General features: G+C 41.3%; 1 protein-coding gene across 12 annotated transcripts in view; it reads left to right on the forward strand.

The window, feature by feature from the left end:
- Positions 1 to 3,455: 3,455 nt before the first annotated feature.
- Fam184a (family with sequence similarity 184 member A) overlaps positions 3,456 to 18,627 on the forward strand; it is a 155,804-nt gene continuing 140,632 nt past the window's right edge. For all 12 annotated transcript variants that reach the window (XM_045159050.1, XM_045159043.1, XM_045159047.1 and 9 more), the window contains exon 1: positions 3,456 to 3,578. In XM_045159050.1, the coding sequence (XP_045014985.1) occupies positions 3,456 to 3,578 (123 nt within the window). The remainder of the gene's footprint in view (positions 3,579 to 18,627) is intronic.

Below are 18,627 nucleotides of genomic sequence, written 5' to 3' on the forward strand. Positions count from 1 at the left end.
GGCAATGATTTTGCTGATAAAGCCACGTGGGTTTTTTTTCTTCTGTCCTTGGATAACTTGTCTAAGGCTCGGGATTTCCACAAATTGTATCACATGTCCTCTGCAGTGCTGCGTAAAAAATTTAATATATCTCGGGCCATGGCACGTGATATAATTGACAACTGCCCTGCCTGTGCCCCTTTCTTGCACTCTCCTCATATTGGCATTAATCCCCAGGGACTGCGTCCGGGAGACATTTGGCAAATGGATGTTACGCATATCCCATCTTTTGGCAAGTTGCAATATGTACATGTATCTATCGATACCTGTTCAGGAATTATTTATGCTTCTCCTTTTGTTGGTGAACGTACTCAGCATGTTATTACTCATTGTTTAGAGGCCTGGGCAGCTTGGGGTAAGCCCCGGGAATTGAAGACAGACAGTGGACCTGCTTATACTGCAAAAGGTTTTCACCAGTTTTGTGATGCTGCGGGTGTCGCTCATACCACTGGCCTTCCTTATAACCCGCAAGGGCAAGGCATTGTTGAACAAGCCCATCGTTCTATTAAAGAATGCTTACAAAAACAAAAAGGGGGAATAGGCCAAGGCCACACCCCCAAGAATAAATTATCTCTAGTACTTTTTACTTTGAATTTTCTGACGATTGATGCTGTGGGTCTAACGGCAGCTGATCACCATATGACCCAATCCCCTTCTTGTTATGAAGATGTAAAATGGAAGGATGTACTTGAAAATGTCTGGAAAGGCCCGGATCTAGTTATAGCCAGATCCAGGGGAGCTGTTTGTGTTTTTCCACAGGGCCAAGCTGATCCTATCTGGGTGCCAGAGCGGTTGACTCGAATTGTACGTCATGAGAAGACAAGGAATGACAACCTTCTTACTACTACTGATGATCCTGAGCCTGCTCCTGCCGATGATGATAAAGGGAATTAAGATGCAATTTTGGGCTGTGGCCAGAACATGGCCTGTCCCTATGCCAGTTCAGTCCTATCTATCTTCTGCATTTTCTTTCTTTAAGGAAAGGGTGGGGGTGGCTATGTTTGGAGCAGCCCTTCTGTGTGGTATGGTGTTCTGTCTCTGGCTTATCTGTCGAATCAGACGACAACGTCAGCAGGATAACGTAAAGATTGTTCAGGCACTTATGGCTTTGGATCAAGGAGCATCTCCACAAGTGTGGCTGGCGAGCCTGTGAGATGGTTAGTTCCACCCTGCCTACTGTAAGGCCTTTGCACACCAAGTGACCTTGTTGTCATTGCACCTTGGAAGGCTTACATCCCATGGTTAGTTCCACCCTGCCTACTGTAAGGCCTTTGCACACCAAGTGACCTTGTTGTCATTGCACCTTGGAAGGCTTACATCCCTGCATGAGCAGCCTTTGCACCCCGAAGGGATTTTTCCCATTGCACTCGGGAAGGTGCTTAAGCAGGCTTTTGGTCTTGGGCTCTACCCTCGATCGGACTGGCCATCATGAGGGCTGGTCCTGGATCGGGTATCCTGAGGTTCAAAACAATTTTTATAAGGGGGAACTGTGGGGAGCCGCGCTGGCTTCATCAGGCTTTGCTGCGTCAGCTTGTTTACTGCTTTTGTATCCTAATCATTTGCACATAAGCATATGACGTTATCCTAACATGGCTGCTCACCTATCCCGATTGGGTGATGCAAAGTCATCTGATGAGACTTAAGCCAATCGGACGACGCTTCACATCCACATGACCACAAGTATATAAGCTTGGCGCTCCGTAGGGTCGGGGTCCTTCTCTCTTTCAGTTTGGAGCTCCCAATAAAGTGTGCTTAAGAAGAATCCTGTTGTTGTCGTTCTTCCTGCTGGCAGGAGGGGCGCAACAGGGAACCTCTAGGTGACGCAGTTTGAGTGTATTACATCATTCTAAAGTGAATCTCTAGGTGATGAGTTTGGGGGTGTATTACATCATGCTAAAGTGAACATCTTGGTGTCACTGCTGGGAGTGTATTACATCATGTGCTGTGTTCCTACATATTATAATTAAATAAAATTTATGTAAAATGATCTGTTTTGTTCATTTATGATAGAAAAAAATATTTAATTCATGGGGTCCAAGATGTCTTCTGTGCATAGAGATTGAGAAAGTGAAATGGGGCCCCAAATGTGGCTTAGAAGTTAAGGTGCTTCCTAGCAAACCAAAGGACCTAAGTTCCATTCCCGGTTCCCAAGTAAACCAGTTGTACAAGGGGTTCATGCATCAGGAATTTGTTTGCAATGGCTAGAGGTCCTGGTGTGCTCATTTTCTGTCTCTCTTTTCTTCTTTCTCTCTCTCAAATAAATACATAAAATAAAATATTTTAAAAAGGTAAGCAAAATGGTCTTCTTAGGCTAATCCTGATACTGATTACAGAAACTCATATGAAGTGCATGCTGAGGAGAAATCACACAAAGTGGGGATAGCTCTGCAAAGCTGCATGCAATGCAGATGTTTTTTAAAAGACATAATTTTAGTTTCTGAATTCATGTTACCCTAAAATATTTAGGTCAGCACAGGATACATTTTGTTGTTGTTGTTGTTTTGTTTGGTTTTGTATTTTTGATGTGCAGGAGCAGAGTTGGTAAGAAGAAATCACTGGAGAGCCATAGATTTAGGAGGGTGAAAAGGGAAAGTAAGTAAGGATAAATTTTAGGACACCACTCACACTTAAGTAGCTGAAGTTGGCTTCCATTGTTTGCTCTCTCCTTTTCTTTTCCTTCCCACCAGTCCCATCCAATTCCAGGACCAACGTATTTCAGACTGCCAGACCAGTTCTTCTCTCACTCTCTGCTAAGAGCAAGTGTGGAGGCGCACCTCTACTCCATGGTTTCCTCCAGTGAAGGGAGTCAGAGTGATTATACCTGAAATGCATCTGATCAGACTTTGATAGTAGTTTGGAGGGCAGGGTAAAAACCTCAGGTTACCAGATTTCCCTGTAGTCCTCGCTGCAGGCCTGGCCACCTCGTCTCGTGGACAGCCGGTATGCTCTTGAGCAGCCCAGCAAGGATTGCTGACGCCCCCACGGCGTCCCGGACTGGTCTTCAGTCAGGCTGAGCTCTCAGAGGTACAGGCTTCCTACCGGCAGGAACCTCGCGGGCTGTGGCTGCGGGGCGGGGCGGAACTGGGCCTGGCTGAGGAGGATTGGGTGGCTGCGGGAGGGGCGGGCCCTGGCTGAGGGAAAGGGGCGTGGCCTGGCGGCGGGAGGGCCGGGCCTGGCGGCCGGGCGGTGACGTCGCCGGGCCGCGCGCCTGGTAACGGTTGGGCTCCGCGTCCTTCTCAGTCCGCGCTCGTCCCCGGCGCTGCAGCTGCCGGTCCCGCCGGTCCCGCCTCCTCCGCGACGGCTCGGCTCGGCTCGGGGCGGCTGCGGGGGACCCTGCGGCGGGGACCGGGCGGGAGCGAGGCCGCGGCTGGGCGGGACGCGGGGTCGTGGCGGGCCGGGGCCTGGCGCGCGGGAACATGGCCACTCCGGGCCCGGGCCGGCAGCCCTACGGCGGCCTGGTGGGCCGACCTGCGCGCGGTGGGGACTACAGCCAAGACCTGCACCTGAAGATGAGCAAGAAGATCGCGCAGCTCACCAAGGTAGGGCCCGCTCCCACACGTAGCCGCCCTGTGCCCACCTCACTGTTGCTCCCTACCTGTGCCCGCTGCGCGGGGACCGAGCTCTAATACCCTGTGCCCACCTCATTGCTGCTCTCTTCCTCTACCTAGCTCCAGTACCCTGAAGTTGAAGCTTTGCCCAACATGACCTAGGTTCTTCAGAATTAATCATTTGTTGTTGGTTGTACAGTTGGAGAGAAAATAAACTTTGCGAGGCTATTCTGAGGTCTGTAGGAGGGTAAACGTGCCTTGTGTGCTGTTGCTGTTAAGGATTTAATGAGTCATTCCTTACCCTGAGAAAATGTCAAATAAGGCTTGAATGAATCACACTGTTTGCGTTTAGTTACACGTTTTGTTGTATCAAAAGATAACTTTTATGAAGCAGAGAAATCGTCTGCACATCTGGCCAACCATTCGTAGTTTAGAGGGCGCATAAGTTCCTGAGCTCCTTGTTGATTTAGGAAAGGTTGCTGAGAGAGAGGTGTTTTCTGTGAGCAAGAGCAGTTCAGATCAGTGGCACTGCTCTGTAGCTCTTAGCAGCAATCCAGCAGCATCCACCGCCGTGGGTAAGTGATATGTAGTTTCTGGAAGCTAGTCTTGGGGGTGTTGCTGTGATGAAGGATGGTGCCCGCTGTGGCATTGTGGATTCACTGCTAGACATTATCTTGAGATCTGGCTCAACTTCCAAATTCTCACTGTAGAATTTCAACTGTTGGCCTTTGAGAGGCTAAACTAAAGCACAGAACTACAAGAGGAGAGGAAGGAAATGGGAGTAAAAGGGAAATTAATAAAAGGCCAAAAGGATTTCAGTGAAGAAATATTTTTGATCGTGCAAATAAAACTACCAGGAGAGGACTAAGGAGTGAGAGGCCAGGTGGACAAGGTGCATGGAAGTGGGGGAAGCAAAGCAAGTCTTTGGTGAAGTCTCTTTTTATTCTCAGCACTGTCTCAGAGTTTGCTCTGGGTGTAGGTTTTGCTCTTTGTTCTTGTAGACAGCTCCCAGCTTCCAAGAAAGAAAGATGTTGGACCATAGCAGCATGTTATTAGAGCATTTGCACAGTTGAGGACTGGAAGCCAGTTTGCCTCAGTAATGCCTCATCTTCAGAGCGCTGCTGTCCTCAGTGAAATATGTGAATATGTATTTGTTCTCTGTTTTTCTTATACTGTGTCCACAACATCTGGTGTTCTTACTTTAGATGTTACTTCCCCCTCCCCCCCATCCCTCTGTAAGTAATAGCGACACTGCATAAATTGGTAGTGGTACTGTGGACTGCTTAATGAAAGCTGTTTCTCTTCATAAACTTTCCTTTCTACTTAGGGGTTTCAGTTTCCTTTCTTTCATCAGAAAAAATTCTGCACTCTGGTGCAGGTAGGATATTGAGTGGACAATGATCATGCTTTTTCTCTTTGCACAGTTGCCTCAAATCTGATGAACCCAGTGCTCCTCCACTGCCTGGGGCTGGACCCAATCTTTGCTAACTGTTCCTTGGACTCTGATTTCCTTTGTGGTTGCACTTTCTTACATGCTCACCGTCCTGTGTCTGGGTGCCCCAGGCATTTATCCCTTGTAGTAGGATTTCTGACAGTAGCATTCTTGACATGGTACTTTTGACAATTTCTCCTGTGCCTGTACAGTGATCAGCATGTCACCCTGCCCTGCATTCAGTAGTGACAAGTGAACATGTCTATAGACATTACTGCAGGCTCCCTGGGCAGGATAGGAGAGGGGTGGCAAGGTTCTGCGGGCAAGGAATGACGCCCTTGCCCTATCACTTGCCTTTCTATTTCCTAGGCTAAAGCCTGAGATTGAAACAGTCCAATAACATGACTCTGTTGCAGGCGGGTCCCTCCAGTCTCCTTCCCTTTTATACTACTTTAGAAACAGTCAACTCTTGCATTCATACACTTAGGTAAAAGTATGCCGTAAGCTTGCATTATGGATGTGTGTATATATATAGATAAATAGATCATCAGAAACTTGATAAAAATAATTTTATTTATTTATTTGCAAGGAGCGAGAGAGGATGAGAATGGGTGTGCCAAGGCCTAGTGCCACTGTACAAATGAACTCCAGAAGCATGTGCCATTTTGTGCATCTCTCTTTATTTGGTACTGGGGAAATCAAACCCAGGCCTGAAGTGTGAACCCTACCAGAAAGCTTTGCATGCAAGCACCTTTAACCACTGAGCCATATCTCCACCCCAAAACTTTATTTTTATATAGTGTTTGAATATATATGTATATGTATGTCTATATATATATTTATGTGTGTGTGTAATTTTCACTACTAAAGAGTTTTACTAATAATTTCACATCTGTAGAGCTGTATTAAATAGAACTATGACATAATATTCATTATATATTTCAAAATTAGATATTAAGATAGAATCTCAATGTTTTTCTTTGGGGCAGAATTATGACAGCCAATTCTTGAGCACTAAACTAAGGTAACAGTATGATTAAGAACATTTGTTGGCAGTCTGACACAGTATCTTGAATTACAACTCTGGCTACATCATTCACTAGTAGTATGACTTTGAGCAGGTCATTAATCCTAAGCCTTAGTTCCCAAAATGTAAATGTAAGGATGATGATACCTATTTCAGAGAGTTGTAACAGCACATAGTAGGTTCTTACTTCAGGCTGTCAACTGAAAATATTTACTGTATGCCAACAAAGTATTAGTAATATGGGTAATGCATTAAAAATATTCCTTTAAGCCTGGTGTGGTGATACACGCCTTTAATCCCAGCACTCTACTTCAGAGGCAGAGTTAGGAGGGTCACAGTGAGGTCTAAGCCAGCCTACGACTACATAGTGAATTCCAGGTCAGCTGGGGCTAGAGTGAGACCTTACTTTGGCAAGACAAACAAATAAAAATTTCCTTTAAAAGTTCTGGCCTCAAAGTAACAATGCTTCTACCTCAGCCTCACAAGTGCTGGACTTAGAGTTATGCACTACCATGACCAGCTCCATCCTTCTTTTACTAGCATTCTGTGGTACTGTGTGTGTGTTGAGGGTGTCTGCTGAGCTCTGTGAAAATGTATATAGCAGTTCTCCTGCTAGAATATCAGTGTTGAGGTCTCTGGTTCTCTTGTAGAATGGTTTAGAAAAGTGTGTTTCAGACATTTCATTTCACTGGCTCAGAAGGGTAAGGATGAGTTAGCTACATTATGGTGGTGTATCCAGTAAATGTCACAGTTTGTCTTCCCATGGTGCCATTATTCAAACCAAGGGCCTGACGAATGCTCAGCAAGCACCCTACCACTTAGCTTTGCCCAGCCCTTCATCATGTTTTTAACCAATGAAGAAGGCTCCCTGTATGCATGTTTGTTCAGATTCTGTTTCCTAAGGCAGCACTCTGTTCATGGTAAGGAGAGTAGCAGTTCTTAAAGCTTTTTTTTTTTTTTTTTTTTTTTTTTTTTTTTTTTTTTTTTTGGTAGGGAACTTTGCTAGGTGTTAGAGCAGGAAGCAACACAGTCTGCCTGGCTGTCAAGCCTATTAAGGTCATTTATATCAAGTTTTAAGAATGAGTATTAAAATGCTGAATTCAAAATTAGATTCTCATGTAGCAGCACATTTCTGGATTATTAATGAGCTCTCTGAGGTGGGGGTAGATCTGTGTGCTTCTGTGCTTGTACTGTGTTGACTGCCTGTATAGGTAGCAAAGCAGAACTTGTGTAGTGTAATTTTGAAACACCTTACTGTTGTCACTTTCAGTTTGTCCTATTTAATTTTATTTATGAGGCTGGTGTATTCTCTGCCAGCGATGTATCTTGACTGTTCTGGTTGCTTTTAGATAAAACAAATCCTTCTCCAGTCATCAAGCCAGGCCAAATGTAGGGGTGAAGCGTCTGGTCCTCTCTTAGCTCTTTGGGCCCTGCTTCTTGAAAGAAGGCGCAGTAACTGGGGAAGGGGCTTTGTTCATGCTTTTTGTGTCTGACTCAGTGCTACTACTCTTCCTTTTTTGCCTTTGCAGATTGGTTTCTGCTGCTTCTTCAGTGATGCAGTAAGTAGGCATGAAAGGGAGAGGAGCAAAAAGTCTCCAGATAAAGTGGGCATGGGCAGGCTAGACTAGCTGAATTGGAGCACTCTGGAGAGACCCTGCCTCAGTAAGAAACAAAGAGGACAGTGGTCTCTGGCCTCCACATGCACACTTATACACACACACGTGTGTCCTTATACATGAATGCATACCACATACACACATCATATAAAAAAGAAACTGAGACAACATGGTGATCTTGTGTAGTACTTTTGTAACCATAGCAGTTGTTTCTAGATCATTCTTTCAGTTGTGGGTCCTCCTCCTACTTCAGTTGCTGGAGATTGTTACCTGAAATTTCCTTGACAGTGAAAATGCATGTGGATTCTGGTTGGTGGCTGATTCTCTTCTCAGACTCTTGGGACCAGCATTACCTTCATCTTCATTTTGTTAACATCTGGCCAGGCTCCAGGTAAGCCTCTTGAGCAGATTCGTGTCTCTGAGAGGATTCACATCTGGTCCATGGGGAACACTTTTTAAAAAAAATTTTTTTAATTTTATTTATTTATTTGAGAGAGTGAGAGAGAAAGGGGGGGGGCACCAGGGCTTCCATCCACTGCAAACAAACCCCATATGCATGCACCACCTTGTGCATCTGGCTTATGTGGGTTCTGGGGAATCAAACTGAGCTCCCTTGGCTTTGCAGGCACATGCCTTAACCGCTAAGCCATCTCTCCAGCCCCCGTGGGGAACACTGTTTACACAGAACTCTGGCAGTGGTCTTACTTCACCCATCTCTTTTGGTCTCACATGCAGGTTCTTCTAGCTTCTTCTCAGATTTTTCAGGGATGAATTAGGTGCCAAGTCAGATGTTCTTCAAAGTGCTAGATCAAGCTCTCTAAGTCCACAGAGCCTTTCCACAGGCCTTATTGTGGGATAGACATCTGTCACCCTTTCCCCTTTAAGACAGTCTCCTCTTACCTGCTTTTCCTAAGGAAATCACTGGAAGCAATCTGTAATCATTTCAAAGCCCTTGGGATAGAAGGTAACATATTTTAGCACTCCCTTGAGACCTCCTCTGAAATTTGTGTTTGGCCACCTGCTGTTATTCCTGTTGTCTTTGGTTCTCAGTAGAAACTTCCTTTTTGGTCCATCATTCTGGCCTTATGTTCAGTGCCTTCTTAGTTAGATGTACTTGGATACTGCTCAGGACACTTAAACCACTTGCAGTTTAAGTAGTATATAGTTGGACATACATTTCCAAAGAGCAGAAAGAAGTTTGAATTTGTGCTTAGTATTAACAAGTCCTCTTTCAGTACCTGGCTTATTGACATTCTCCCTGGAACTACACTGACCACCCTGGTCCATTTTGGCTGTCCTTACACTGAAGTATTATAACATTTATACTCAGTATTTCTCATTTGATACTTAAGACAACTTTTTGAATGCTTGAATATCCTTTTCCCCCATATTTGGCTGTAAGTTTCTCAGCTACAGAGGTAATATCTTTTATTTCATGTAAGCTTAAGAAAAATGCTCTGCACTGAATACAAATAAGTTAATGAAATATATGTCACACCAAGGAATTGTGGTGTACAGTAGAGAAGGTGCTAGGCAAGCACCTTACCAACTGAGCTATATCCTCAGATCTACTTACATTTTGATGTAAAAACAAAAATATCAAGTACTCTGTCTAAAATATAATTATCATTTCACATTTTAATTGATATGCTAGTTTATAGCAAATATTTTTAAATCTTCTAATCAGTCATTTAATACTAACTCCATATTTACTATATCACATACCAGAATCAGGGACATTTTCAAGCAGTCTTGTTTTCATTAAATAAAATTGGTATTTCATGGGCTGGAGAGATGACTTAGTAGTTAGGGTGCTAGTCTGTGAAGCTTAAGGACCCAGGTCTACTCCCCAGAACCCACACATGCATGAGGTGATGCATGTGTACAAGGTAGTGCATACACACAAGGTGGCATACATCTGGAGTTCGTTTGCAGTTGCTAAGGCCTGGCACACCAATTCTCTCTCTCACTCATAAACAAGTAAAAGAAAAAAATGGTGTTTCACTACTGGATTGCTTGGATTACCTTAGATATGATTACATAATAGTGCTCAGCTTTGCATCTGACTTGGGTTGCTAAGCTAGAGTTGTAAATGGCCTTGTGGTACACATGTCACTATGGTTCAGCTTAGTACTGCACATGCAAGCTGTGACACTGTCTTGTGTAGTAGCCTGGATATAATTGTTTAGTCTTAACTGAATGCTTTGGATTACTTACTAGAATTTTACTGATGCACACAAAAGCATGCTATCCAGTTGGGTGTGGTGGTGTATCCCTATAACTCCAGCACTTGGAATGCTGAGACAGGAAGATCATTGTGAGTTTGAGGCAGCCTTGGTTACATAGAAAGTTACAGGTCAGTTTAGGTTACATGGTAAGACCCTGTTTAAAAAACAAACAATAAAAAAACTTGATATCCTATTAATTATCTGAAAACTTAAAAAAGCATTGCCTTCATAGTTAAGAGAAACTCTAGATAGAAATTTAGGTTTTGGGCTGGAGACATGGCTTGGTGGTTAAGGTGCTTGCCTGTGAAGCCAAATGACCAAGGTTTGATTCCCTAGGACCCATGTAAGCCAGATGTACAAGGTGGCACATCCATCTGGAGTTCTTTGCCGCAGTTGAAGGCCCTGGTGCATCCATTTTCTTTCTTTCTTCCTTCCTTCCTTTCTTCTTTCTTTCTTTCTCTCCCTCTCAAATGAATAAAAATAAAATAAATTTAAAAAAATTAGGTTTTATCCACCTTTGTCCTTTTGTTTATAAGACACTGGTAGAACCTGAACTTGAACCCAGGTCTCCAGATTGCTCTAGTAGACACAGATACAGTAGTTGACCCCCTTTCTCAGTATCTTCCTAATGTTCTATAAGAGGACACAGCTATTGCTTCCTTGCTGGAACTGTACTTTGCATAAACCATCTGAGCCAAATTTTGATACTGTTGAAACCAATGCTCCTCTCACATACATTGCATAAATTTTCAGGGTTTATAGATTGTATATTTTGACTATTAAGTTGCTTGTTATACTTCCTCATTTAATATGTACTGTTTTTGTATTGAATTGTGAGGACGCTTGAAAGGCAAACACCTTGTCTGTACATTATAATGATAATACTGAAATTATCAATAAAATTGATAATTTTAGTAAATTATCATAATAATTTCCTATTCTAAATATTGGAAGTTAGTTATTTTAGTTAACTGGAACTTATTTGGAGATGAATAATTTTTCACTTTATAATATGCTTCCTTTTAAACTATATTTTTCATAAGTTATGCTAGAGTCTTTGCTGATTCCAGATCAGTAGAAAATGCATATGAAATCATACTAATCCTATTAGACCAAACCTGTAAGTGTTGAAATAAACTGGTAATTCCCTTTCTACTTACTTGGTCATCTCCTTTACTTACACAGTGAAATACAGGATTTGAATATGCAAATTCTAGACTTTGGCCTTTTCAGCTGAGCAGATATAGTTTATTGCAGAGAATGTATGCCCTATGGTGTGAGTAACTGAAATGCTGGGGACCAGAAATGTTCCAGTTTGAATATTTTCATATTTGTAATATTTGCATCTATATAGTGATGTATCTTACAGATAGGATCCAACATCTCTATGCATCTGTATTTAAAACAGTTTTGCATATATTCTAGTGGTAACTTTAAAAAATATTTAATTTATTTATTTGCAAGGAGGAGGGCACACTGTGGCCCCTTGCCACTGCAAACAAACACCAGGTACATGTGCCTGTTTGTGCATCTGGCTTTATGTGGGTACTGGGGAATTGAAACAGATAATGTTAGGCTTTACAAGCAAATACCTTTAAGTGCTCAGCCATCTCCCCCTCCCCTCTAATGGCATCTTTTTTGCATTATTTTTGGTGCATCTGTATTTTGACTGTCACCTTTCAGGTACCGTACACAGAATTAGATTTTGCAGGATTTTAGGTTTTTCTGTTAGGGATGTGTAGCCTGTATTTGCATTTTCCATCCTGTTACTCCATAAGCATAATCATCGCAGTGTCTCTTTTTTTTAACCCTTCAGAAAACATTTCATGACCAAAATTGAGCATAGTATTCTTACTCTTACATGTTTTACCTAGGAAAACATCATATAAACAAAGTGTGTGTAATTACAGAGGTAGTTTTGTATTTGAGTATGTTTAATAGTCTCCTCAGTAAAAAAGATGATAGACATGACAAATAGAGTGCAAAAGTTCATGTGTTCTGGAATATTTGTTGAATGCCTAGTTCACAAAAGATATGATCTTGGCTCTGATAATTGCTTGTTTTGGTTCATTTATTATTTCATTCTGGACAATACACTTTTCTGATTAATTTTTTTTTTTTTTTAAGAGAGAGAGAGGCAGATGGAGAGAGAATGGGCATACCAGCACTTCCAGCCATTGCAAACACACTCCAAATGCATGTACCACCATGTGCATCTGGTTTATGTGGGTACTGGGGAATTGAACCTGGGTTCTTTGGCTTTGCAGGCAAGTGCCTTAACTATTAGGTCACCTCTCCAGCCCACTTTTCTGATTTTCAACAGACAATAATAATAATAGGAATATGCTAATTATATGTTATAACATTTATCAAAAAATTAGTTCTGACAAAGCCTAAACTTTTTTGGTAGAAATTTCATTTGTACTTTCAGGAAAAAATACTAGTGTCTTAGGTACTTCCTTTGTAAGCCTCTGATGCCTCAGTTCATCCACTGTTTGGTCACAAATCACTGGAGTGTATTTTGCGAGAGAGTAGAGGGATGAAAGGAAATTCTAATGTGAAACCCAGGAATTAAAGCATCTCTGTGAGGTCTGGATTTCCCCTAGTGGGCCAGAAGGCCACAGTGTTAGAGCCCATGGGAAAGACAAGTAGTGCCTGTGGTTTCATTCCTCTCTATTTGAATCTTTTTACCACTTCTTAATATTGCCCCTTTGGTAAATGCCTTCTCCTCTCATAGCCTCACTGTAAATAGTGATGGTATCATAGCCTACCACACAGTTACTGTAAAGGTCAACTGAGATAATTTATGTAGGAGAGAGGCAGTCGATAAATGTCAAATCTTGTGTACTCACCCTTGCCCTCACCCTTGGGTTCAGCCTCTGCTGACATGCATTGTCTCTAAAAAGTGTGTTTTGCTTGTGTTTGCTTTTCTGATAGACATATGTTTTTGTTTGTTTGTTGGTTGGTTGGTTGGCTTTTTGTTTGTTTTTCCAAGGTAGGGTCTCATACTAGCTCAGGCTGAGCTGGAATTCACTATACAGTCTCAGGGTGGCCTCGAACTCTCGGTGATCCTCCTACTTCTGCTCCTGAGAGCTGGGATTAAAGGCATGTACCAACACGCCTGGCTTGATGGAGACATGTTTTGCATTGCTAGGGACCACAGCTATCAAAATCAAAGGCTGAGCAGTAAAGAAAAAAGCTCAGTTCTCATTATTCAAAGTAGCTATCCTCCATATCTGTGGGAAAATACAGGGTTAGGTTCTTGATGGCCCCTGGTCACAGTATGCTCATCAACAAATCAACACTTTGTTTTCTGTGTGTTTCTGCTTAAAACACTCTATTTGATATATATTCTTACATTGTTAATTCATTATCACTGAATTTGTAGTCAATAAGATTATAATTCATGTTTGAATGAAGCTTATCTAGCATACTTGAGTGTTAGATTTGGGGTAATGTACACATTTTAGGAAGTAGGTAAATTTGCAAATACCAAGCCCATGAATAAAGAGAATGGTCTGTATCTAAAAGCAGAGGAAGAATTTTACATTTGCTCTTTACTTAGCCTCCTCCCCTTTAACTTGTCAGCTGTTGTCACAGCCTGTGTGACTGTGACTCTTCCCTATTACCTCCCTAAACACCCTTGTTTGCATGTGACTCTTGTTACTTCTCTGAACACTTGTGAGAAGGGTGGAAGTGATTATGGAGGCAGGAGGCTTCATCAGTTGTGTGAGTTGACAATCACTAGGCCCACCGTACAATCATAAGTATGGGGCAAAACTAGATGAGATCCTGTCCCCTTCCCCAAAAGTTGTCCACACCCTAATCTCTTGTATCTGTGAACACGTGACCTTACATTTACAAATGTGATTAAGGTAAATAATTTGAGACTGTTAATTATTCTTTGTTATTTGAGGGGGGAAGTGTAAATCACAAGTGTCCTTTTCAGTGAAAGGAGGAGGCAAAAAAGGTACTGTTAGAGTAATGAGATGAAAATTATTGAAAAGTTATTGCTGTCTTTGAGGCTCAGAGAGGTGCACAAGCCACAGCATGCTGGTGGCTTTTAGAAGATGGGAAAGGCAAGACAACAACCCCCACTGTCCTCCATATTTTACCCTAGTAAAACTCTTTCGGACATCTGATTGCCAAAATTGTAATATTAGTAAATTTGCATTGCATGTAACCACTAACATTGTAGTTAATTATTAGAGTAGCTGTAGGAAACTAATGCAAGAGATGCTTACAACAAAGTCATGTCATCCAGTTTTACCTGCCCACCTAGTATTGTAGCATTAAATTACACTGCTGTATCTGGATTGGACATTTTGTCCACTCTGCGTTATCTACATGTTGAGTAGAGAAGTTGCCTTTTCTTTACTGAAATGAGCATAACTATCATGCTTAAGTCATATGTCTGCAAAGATACTAAGCTTATTCTTTCCCTAAAAGAACAGTGTTCCTGGCCTCTTGCCTTCAGCCTCATGCATTATTGCTTCTCTGTGTCTTTAAAATTTTTTTCTTTGTTTTATTTATTTGAGAGCGACAGACAGAGAGAGAATGAGGCAAATAGAGAGAGAAAATGGGCATGCCAGGGTCTCCAGCCATTGCAAATGAACTCCAGACGTGTGTGCCCCCTTGTGCTTCTGGATAATGTGGGTCCTAGGGATTTGAGCCTTGAACCGGGGTCCTTAGGCTTCACAGGCAAGTGCTTTAACTGCTAAGCCATCTTTCCAGCCTTTCTCTGTGTCTTAAACAGATCCTCTTTTTAAAAAAAAATATTTTATTTCTTTATTTGAGAGAGAGAGAAAGGGAGGAAGGGAGAGAGGAAGAGAGGAAGGGAGAATGGTCATGCCAGGGCCTCCAGCCACTGCAAGCAAACTCCAGGTACATGTGCACCCTGTTCATCTGGCTTATGTGGGTCCTTAGACTTCGCAGGCAAACACCTTAACCACTAAGCCCTAAACAGATCCTCTTAATGACACAAGGGAATCAAGAAAACTAACTGGAAGGCTCTGGTAACAGTATTGATGAGAAATTAGTATGGGGGTCTTGAATTAGAAAGAAGAAATTTGAGGAACATTTTGGAGATCAATGTGTCAGACTTTGTGACAGTTTGTTGAAGGGGAAGGTTAAAGTTAGTAAGTCTCTGTCACTTACTAAGTACTTAAATATTTGATGAATAAGGGAAGGTGTGACTAGATGAATATTAATAGGATTTGAAGTAGGAATAAAGAAAAGATACACATTTGTTATTTATTGCTGGATAATAAATTACTCTTCACTAATTATTATTATTATTTTGTTTTTTTTTGAGGTAAGGTCTCACTCTAGCCCAGGCTGACCTGGAATTCACTATGTGGTCTTAGCGTGGCCTTGGACTCACGGGGATAGTCCTACCTCTGCCTCCTGAGTGCTGGGATTAAAGGCATGTGCCACCACGCCTGGCTTCCCCACTAAGTTTAACAGCTTAAAGCAACAAACATTATCATCACAGTTTCTGCAGTTCATTTCATAGATGTCACTTGGTTGAGTAGTTGTGGCTCAAGGCTTTTTAGGAAGTTAGCCAGGACTCTCATCCCTGAAGATGTGACTGGATCAAAGTTTCTTCCACATGAGTTTACTTATATGGATGACAGTAAGACATTTTAATTTTTCTCCACATGAGTTTCTCTATCATCAAGTGACATGGGTGGGGGAGTTGGGAGGCAAACTGGAAACTATACTTTCTTCGAAACATAATCGTAAAGTGAGATATCATCATCACCTTTGGTGTATCCTGTTGGCTATACCAGACCTACCATGGTACAATGAAAGGAGTGATTACACAAATGCTTGCAAAGTCCTGTGAAGTCCTGTGGGAAGAACCATTGCTTATAATATGGAAGAGAGAAGTAGGCAGGTTATGATGTTATTAATAGATCAATTTTCCCTGATAAGTATAATAAAAGGACTGGGTTTTATGAATGCTAAAGAGCTTTGGTAGAGAATAGTTTGGGTACTATACACTTAGACACTGTGCAGAGAAGAAAGGAAGCTAGCATGTCCCATTATGTTGATAGTAAATTTCATAAAGACGCAGAATATTAGAGAACCTAAGTGACTTGACTTGGATAAGACTGCAGAAGGAGCTGGGACCTAGAAGTGGCTCTACTAATTTACATTCCCCCTAACAATGTATAAGGGTTCATTTTTCTTACATCTTTGCCAGCATTGTTGTTGTTGTTGTGTGTGTGTGTTTTGTTGTTTTGAGGAAGAGGTGGAAACTGAGACAGGGTCTTGCTATAGCCCAGACTGACCCGGAACTATGTCACCTGTAGTTGCCTTGATTTAGATGTGAGGCACCATGTCTAACTGTATTTATTTTTTAATTTTTATCTGTTTTTTAGACAGAGGGGGAGAGAGAAAGAGAGAGAATTTGTGCACCAAGCCTCAGCCACTGCGGTAGAACTCCAGACACTTGTGCTACCTAATGGGCATGTGTAACCTGTCCCTATGGCCCTAGCTTTATTTATTTGTTTATTTTTAATTTTTATTTTACTTATTAGAGAGAGAGAGAAAGAGAGAAGGGAGGAGGGAGGGAAGGAGGGAGAGAGAGATGGGTGCACTGGGCCCTGTAGCCACTGTAAACTCCAACTCCAGATGCATGCACCACCTTGTGCATCTGGCTTATGTGGGACCTGGAGAATCGAACCTGAATCTTTAGGCTTTGCAGGCAAGAACCTTAACTGTTAACCCATCTCTCTAGTCCCCCTAGCTTTATTTTATATAGTTTTGATTTTAGCATTTATTTTTTATCAAAAATTTTCACTGATTTTTTTTATACATGTATATGTTATATTTTGGTCATAATCCTTTCCCATTACTTTCTCTTGTTCCCCTTTCTTTATCCCCTTTGTACTATCTACCTAGACCATTTTCTACTTCCACTATCCATGATGGAATGTTGGTAGGCCCAGTTTTGTACAGGTCTTATGCAGATAAATGACAGTTGTTATGAAGTCATGAATGAAACTGCCTCTTCATATCTGGAAGATATTATTGCAAAGCACTCCTCCCATTCTCTGGCTTTTAAATTCTTTCTGTTGCCCTCTTCCACAATATTTCTTGAGCCTTGGAGGGTATTATATGGGTTACTTACTCTCAGTATTTTGACAAAATTTAAATCTCCCCAGTAGTTACTATCAACTGCAAAAAGAAACTTTGCTGTTAAAAAAAAAAAAAAAGAAGTAGTTTTGCTGTGAAAGCAGCACTAATCTATGGACAAAATATAAATACTTAAGGGCAATTTAATGGAAAAACCGTAGCCAAACAACAGTAGTAGCTTTTCTTATAGGGTCTATAACTCTCTCAGCCATAGGCTTTTAAGAGGTTTTCAGTACCAGGCATACATTCTGTCCAATCAAAGAGTGACTGGTTACCCCTTAATAGTCATGCTACTATTGGACTCGTTTGCACATCTTGCCTGGCTGGTCAGTTGTGTAGCTTGCAGTGTTGATAGTAGCCATTTTTTGAGTGGGGGAGATGAAATCTCTATGTAGTTTTGATTTGCTTCACTGATGATTAAATATGTTGAAATTTTTTATGTTTATCAACCATTTGTACTTTTTTTGAGAGTATCTCTAATCATTTGCCCATTCAGTGGTCAGATAATATTTTAAAAATAATTTTATTTTTATTGTTATTTTTAGTTAGTATGTAGATATTAATCTCCTGATGAATACCTGCAAAGATTTTTTTCTCCATTTATAGGTTATGTCTTCACTCTGTTGTTTCCTTTGCTTATGCAGAAACTTTTTTTTTTTGAGGCAAGCCCAACAGATTGGCCTTCTTTTTAATGCAAGAGAATGAGAGAGAGAGAAAGACAGAGAGAGAGGTGTGCCAGAGTCTATGGCCACTGCAATCAAATGCCATACGCATATACCACCTTGTGTGCATGTGTGACCTTTGAGGATTCCTATGTCAGTTGTTCTGCTTAGAAGCTCTTTGGTGCCTTTGTCTATCCCTGTGATATTGAAGTGTTTCCCTTTGCTTTCCTGCAGTAGTTTCAAAGTTGCAGGTCTTATATTTAGGTCTTTGACCTATTTTGAGTTGATTTTTATACAGGGTGAGAGAGGGGGATCTAGTTTCATTCTTCAACATGTGACTATCCAGTTTCTCCATCACCATTTGTCAAAGAACCCATGTTTATAGCAATGAATGTTTTTGGCACCTTTGTCAAAAATCATGTAGTTATAGCTGCATATTTTTATTTTTGTATTGATATTCTGTTCTATTCCATTAGCCTTTTTGGCAGTACTGTGTTCTATTTGTTGTTGGGGACTCTACAGTATAATTTATGATGAGCTATTGTGATTCCTTGAACATTATTATTATTATTTTTTTGTATGCAGTGGAATCTATCTGGCCCTGGGCTCTTTATTAGGAGACTTTATTACCATGTCATTCTCATTGCTCTTTATAAATCTGTTTAGCTTGTCTGCATCATCTTGGTTTAGTTTTGATGGGTCATATGTGTCTAAAAAATCTGTCCATTTCTTCTCGATTGGCCATTAAGAGTATGCGTTATCAAAATAATATCTAATATCCTGGATTTTATTGGTGTCTAATGCTTTTGGTAGTTGAATGGTATTAAATGTTGGTGTTAAATATCTCTTCTACTTGTGTATCTGTATTTTTCTCAAAATTGAAAGATTTTTATGATATTATTTTACTGAATAGGAGAGCCAGACTATGTAAG

This window comes from Jaculus jaculus, chromosome 9 (assembly GCF_020740685.1).
Source record: "Jaculus jaculus isolate mJacJac1 chromosome 9, mJacJac1.mat.Y.cur, whole genome shotgun sequence".
In the NCBI taxonomy this organism is placed as follows: Eukaryota; Metazoa; Chordata; class Mammalia; order Rodentia; family Dipodidae; genus Jaculus; species Jaculus jaculus.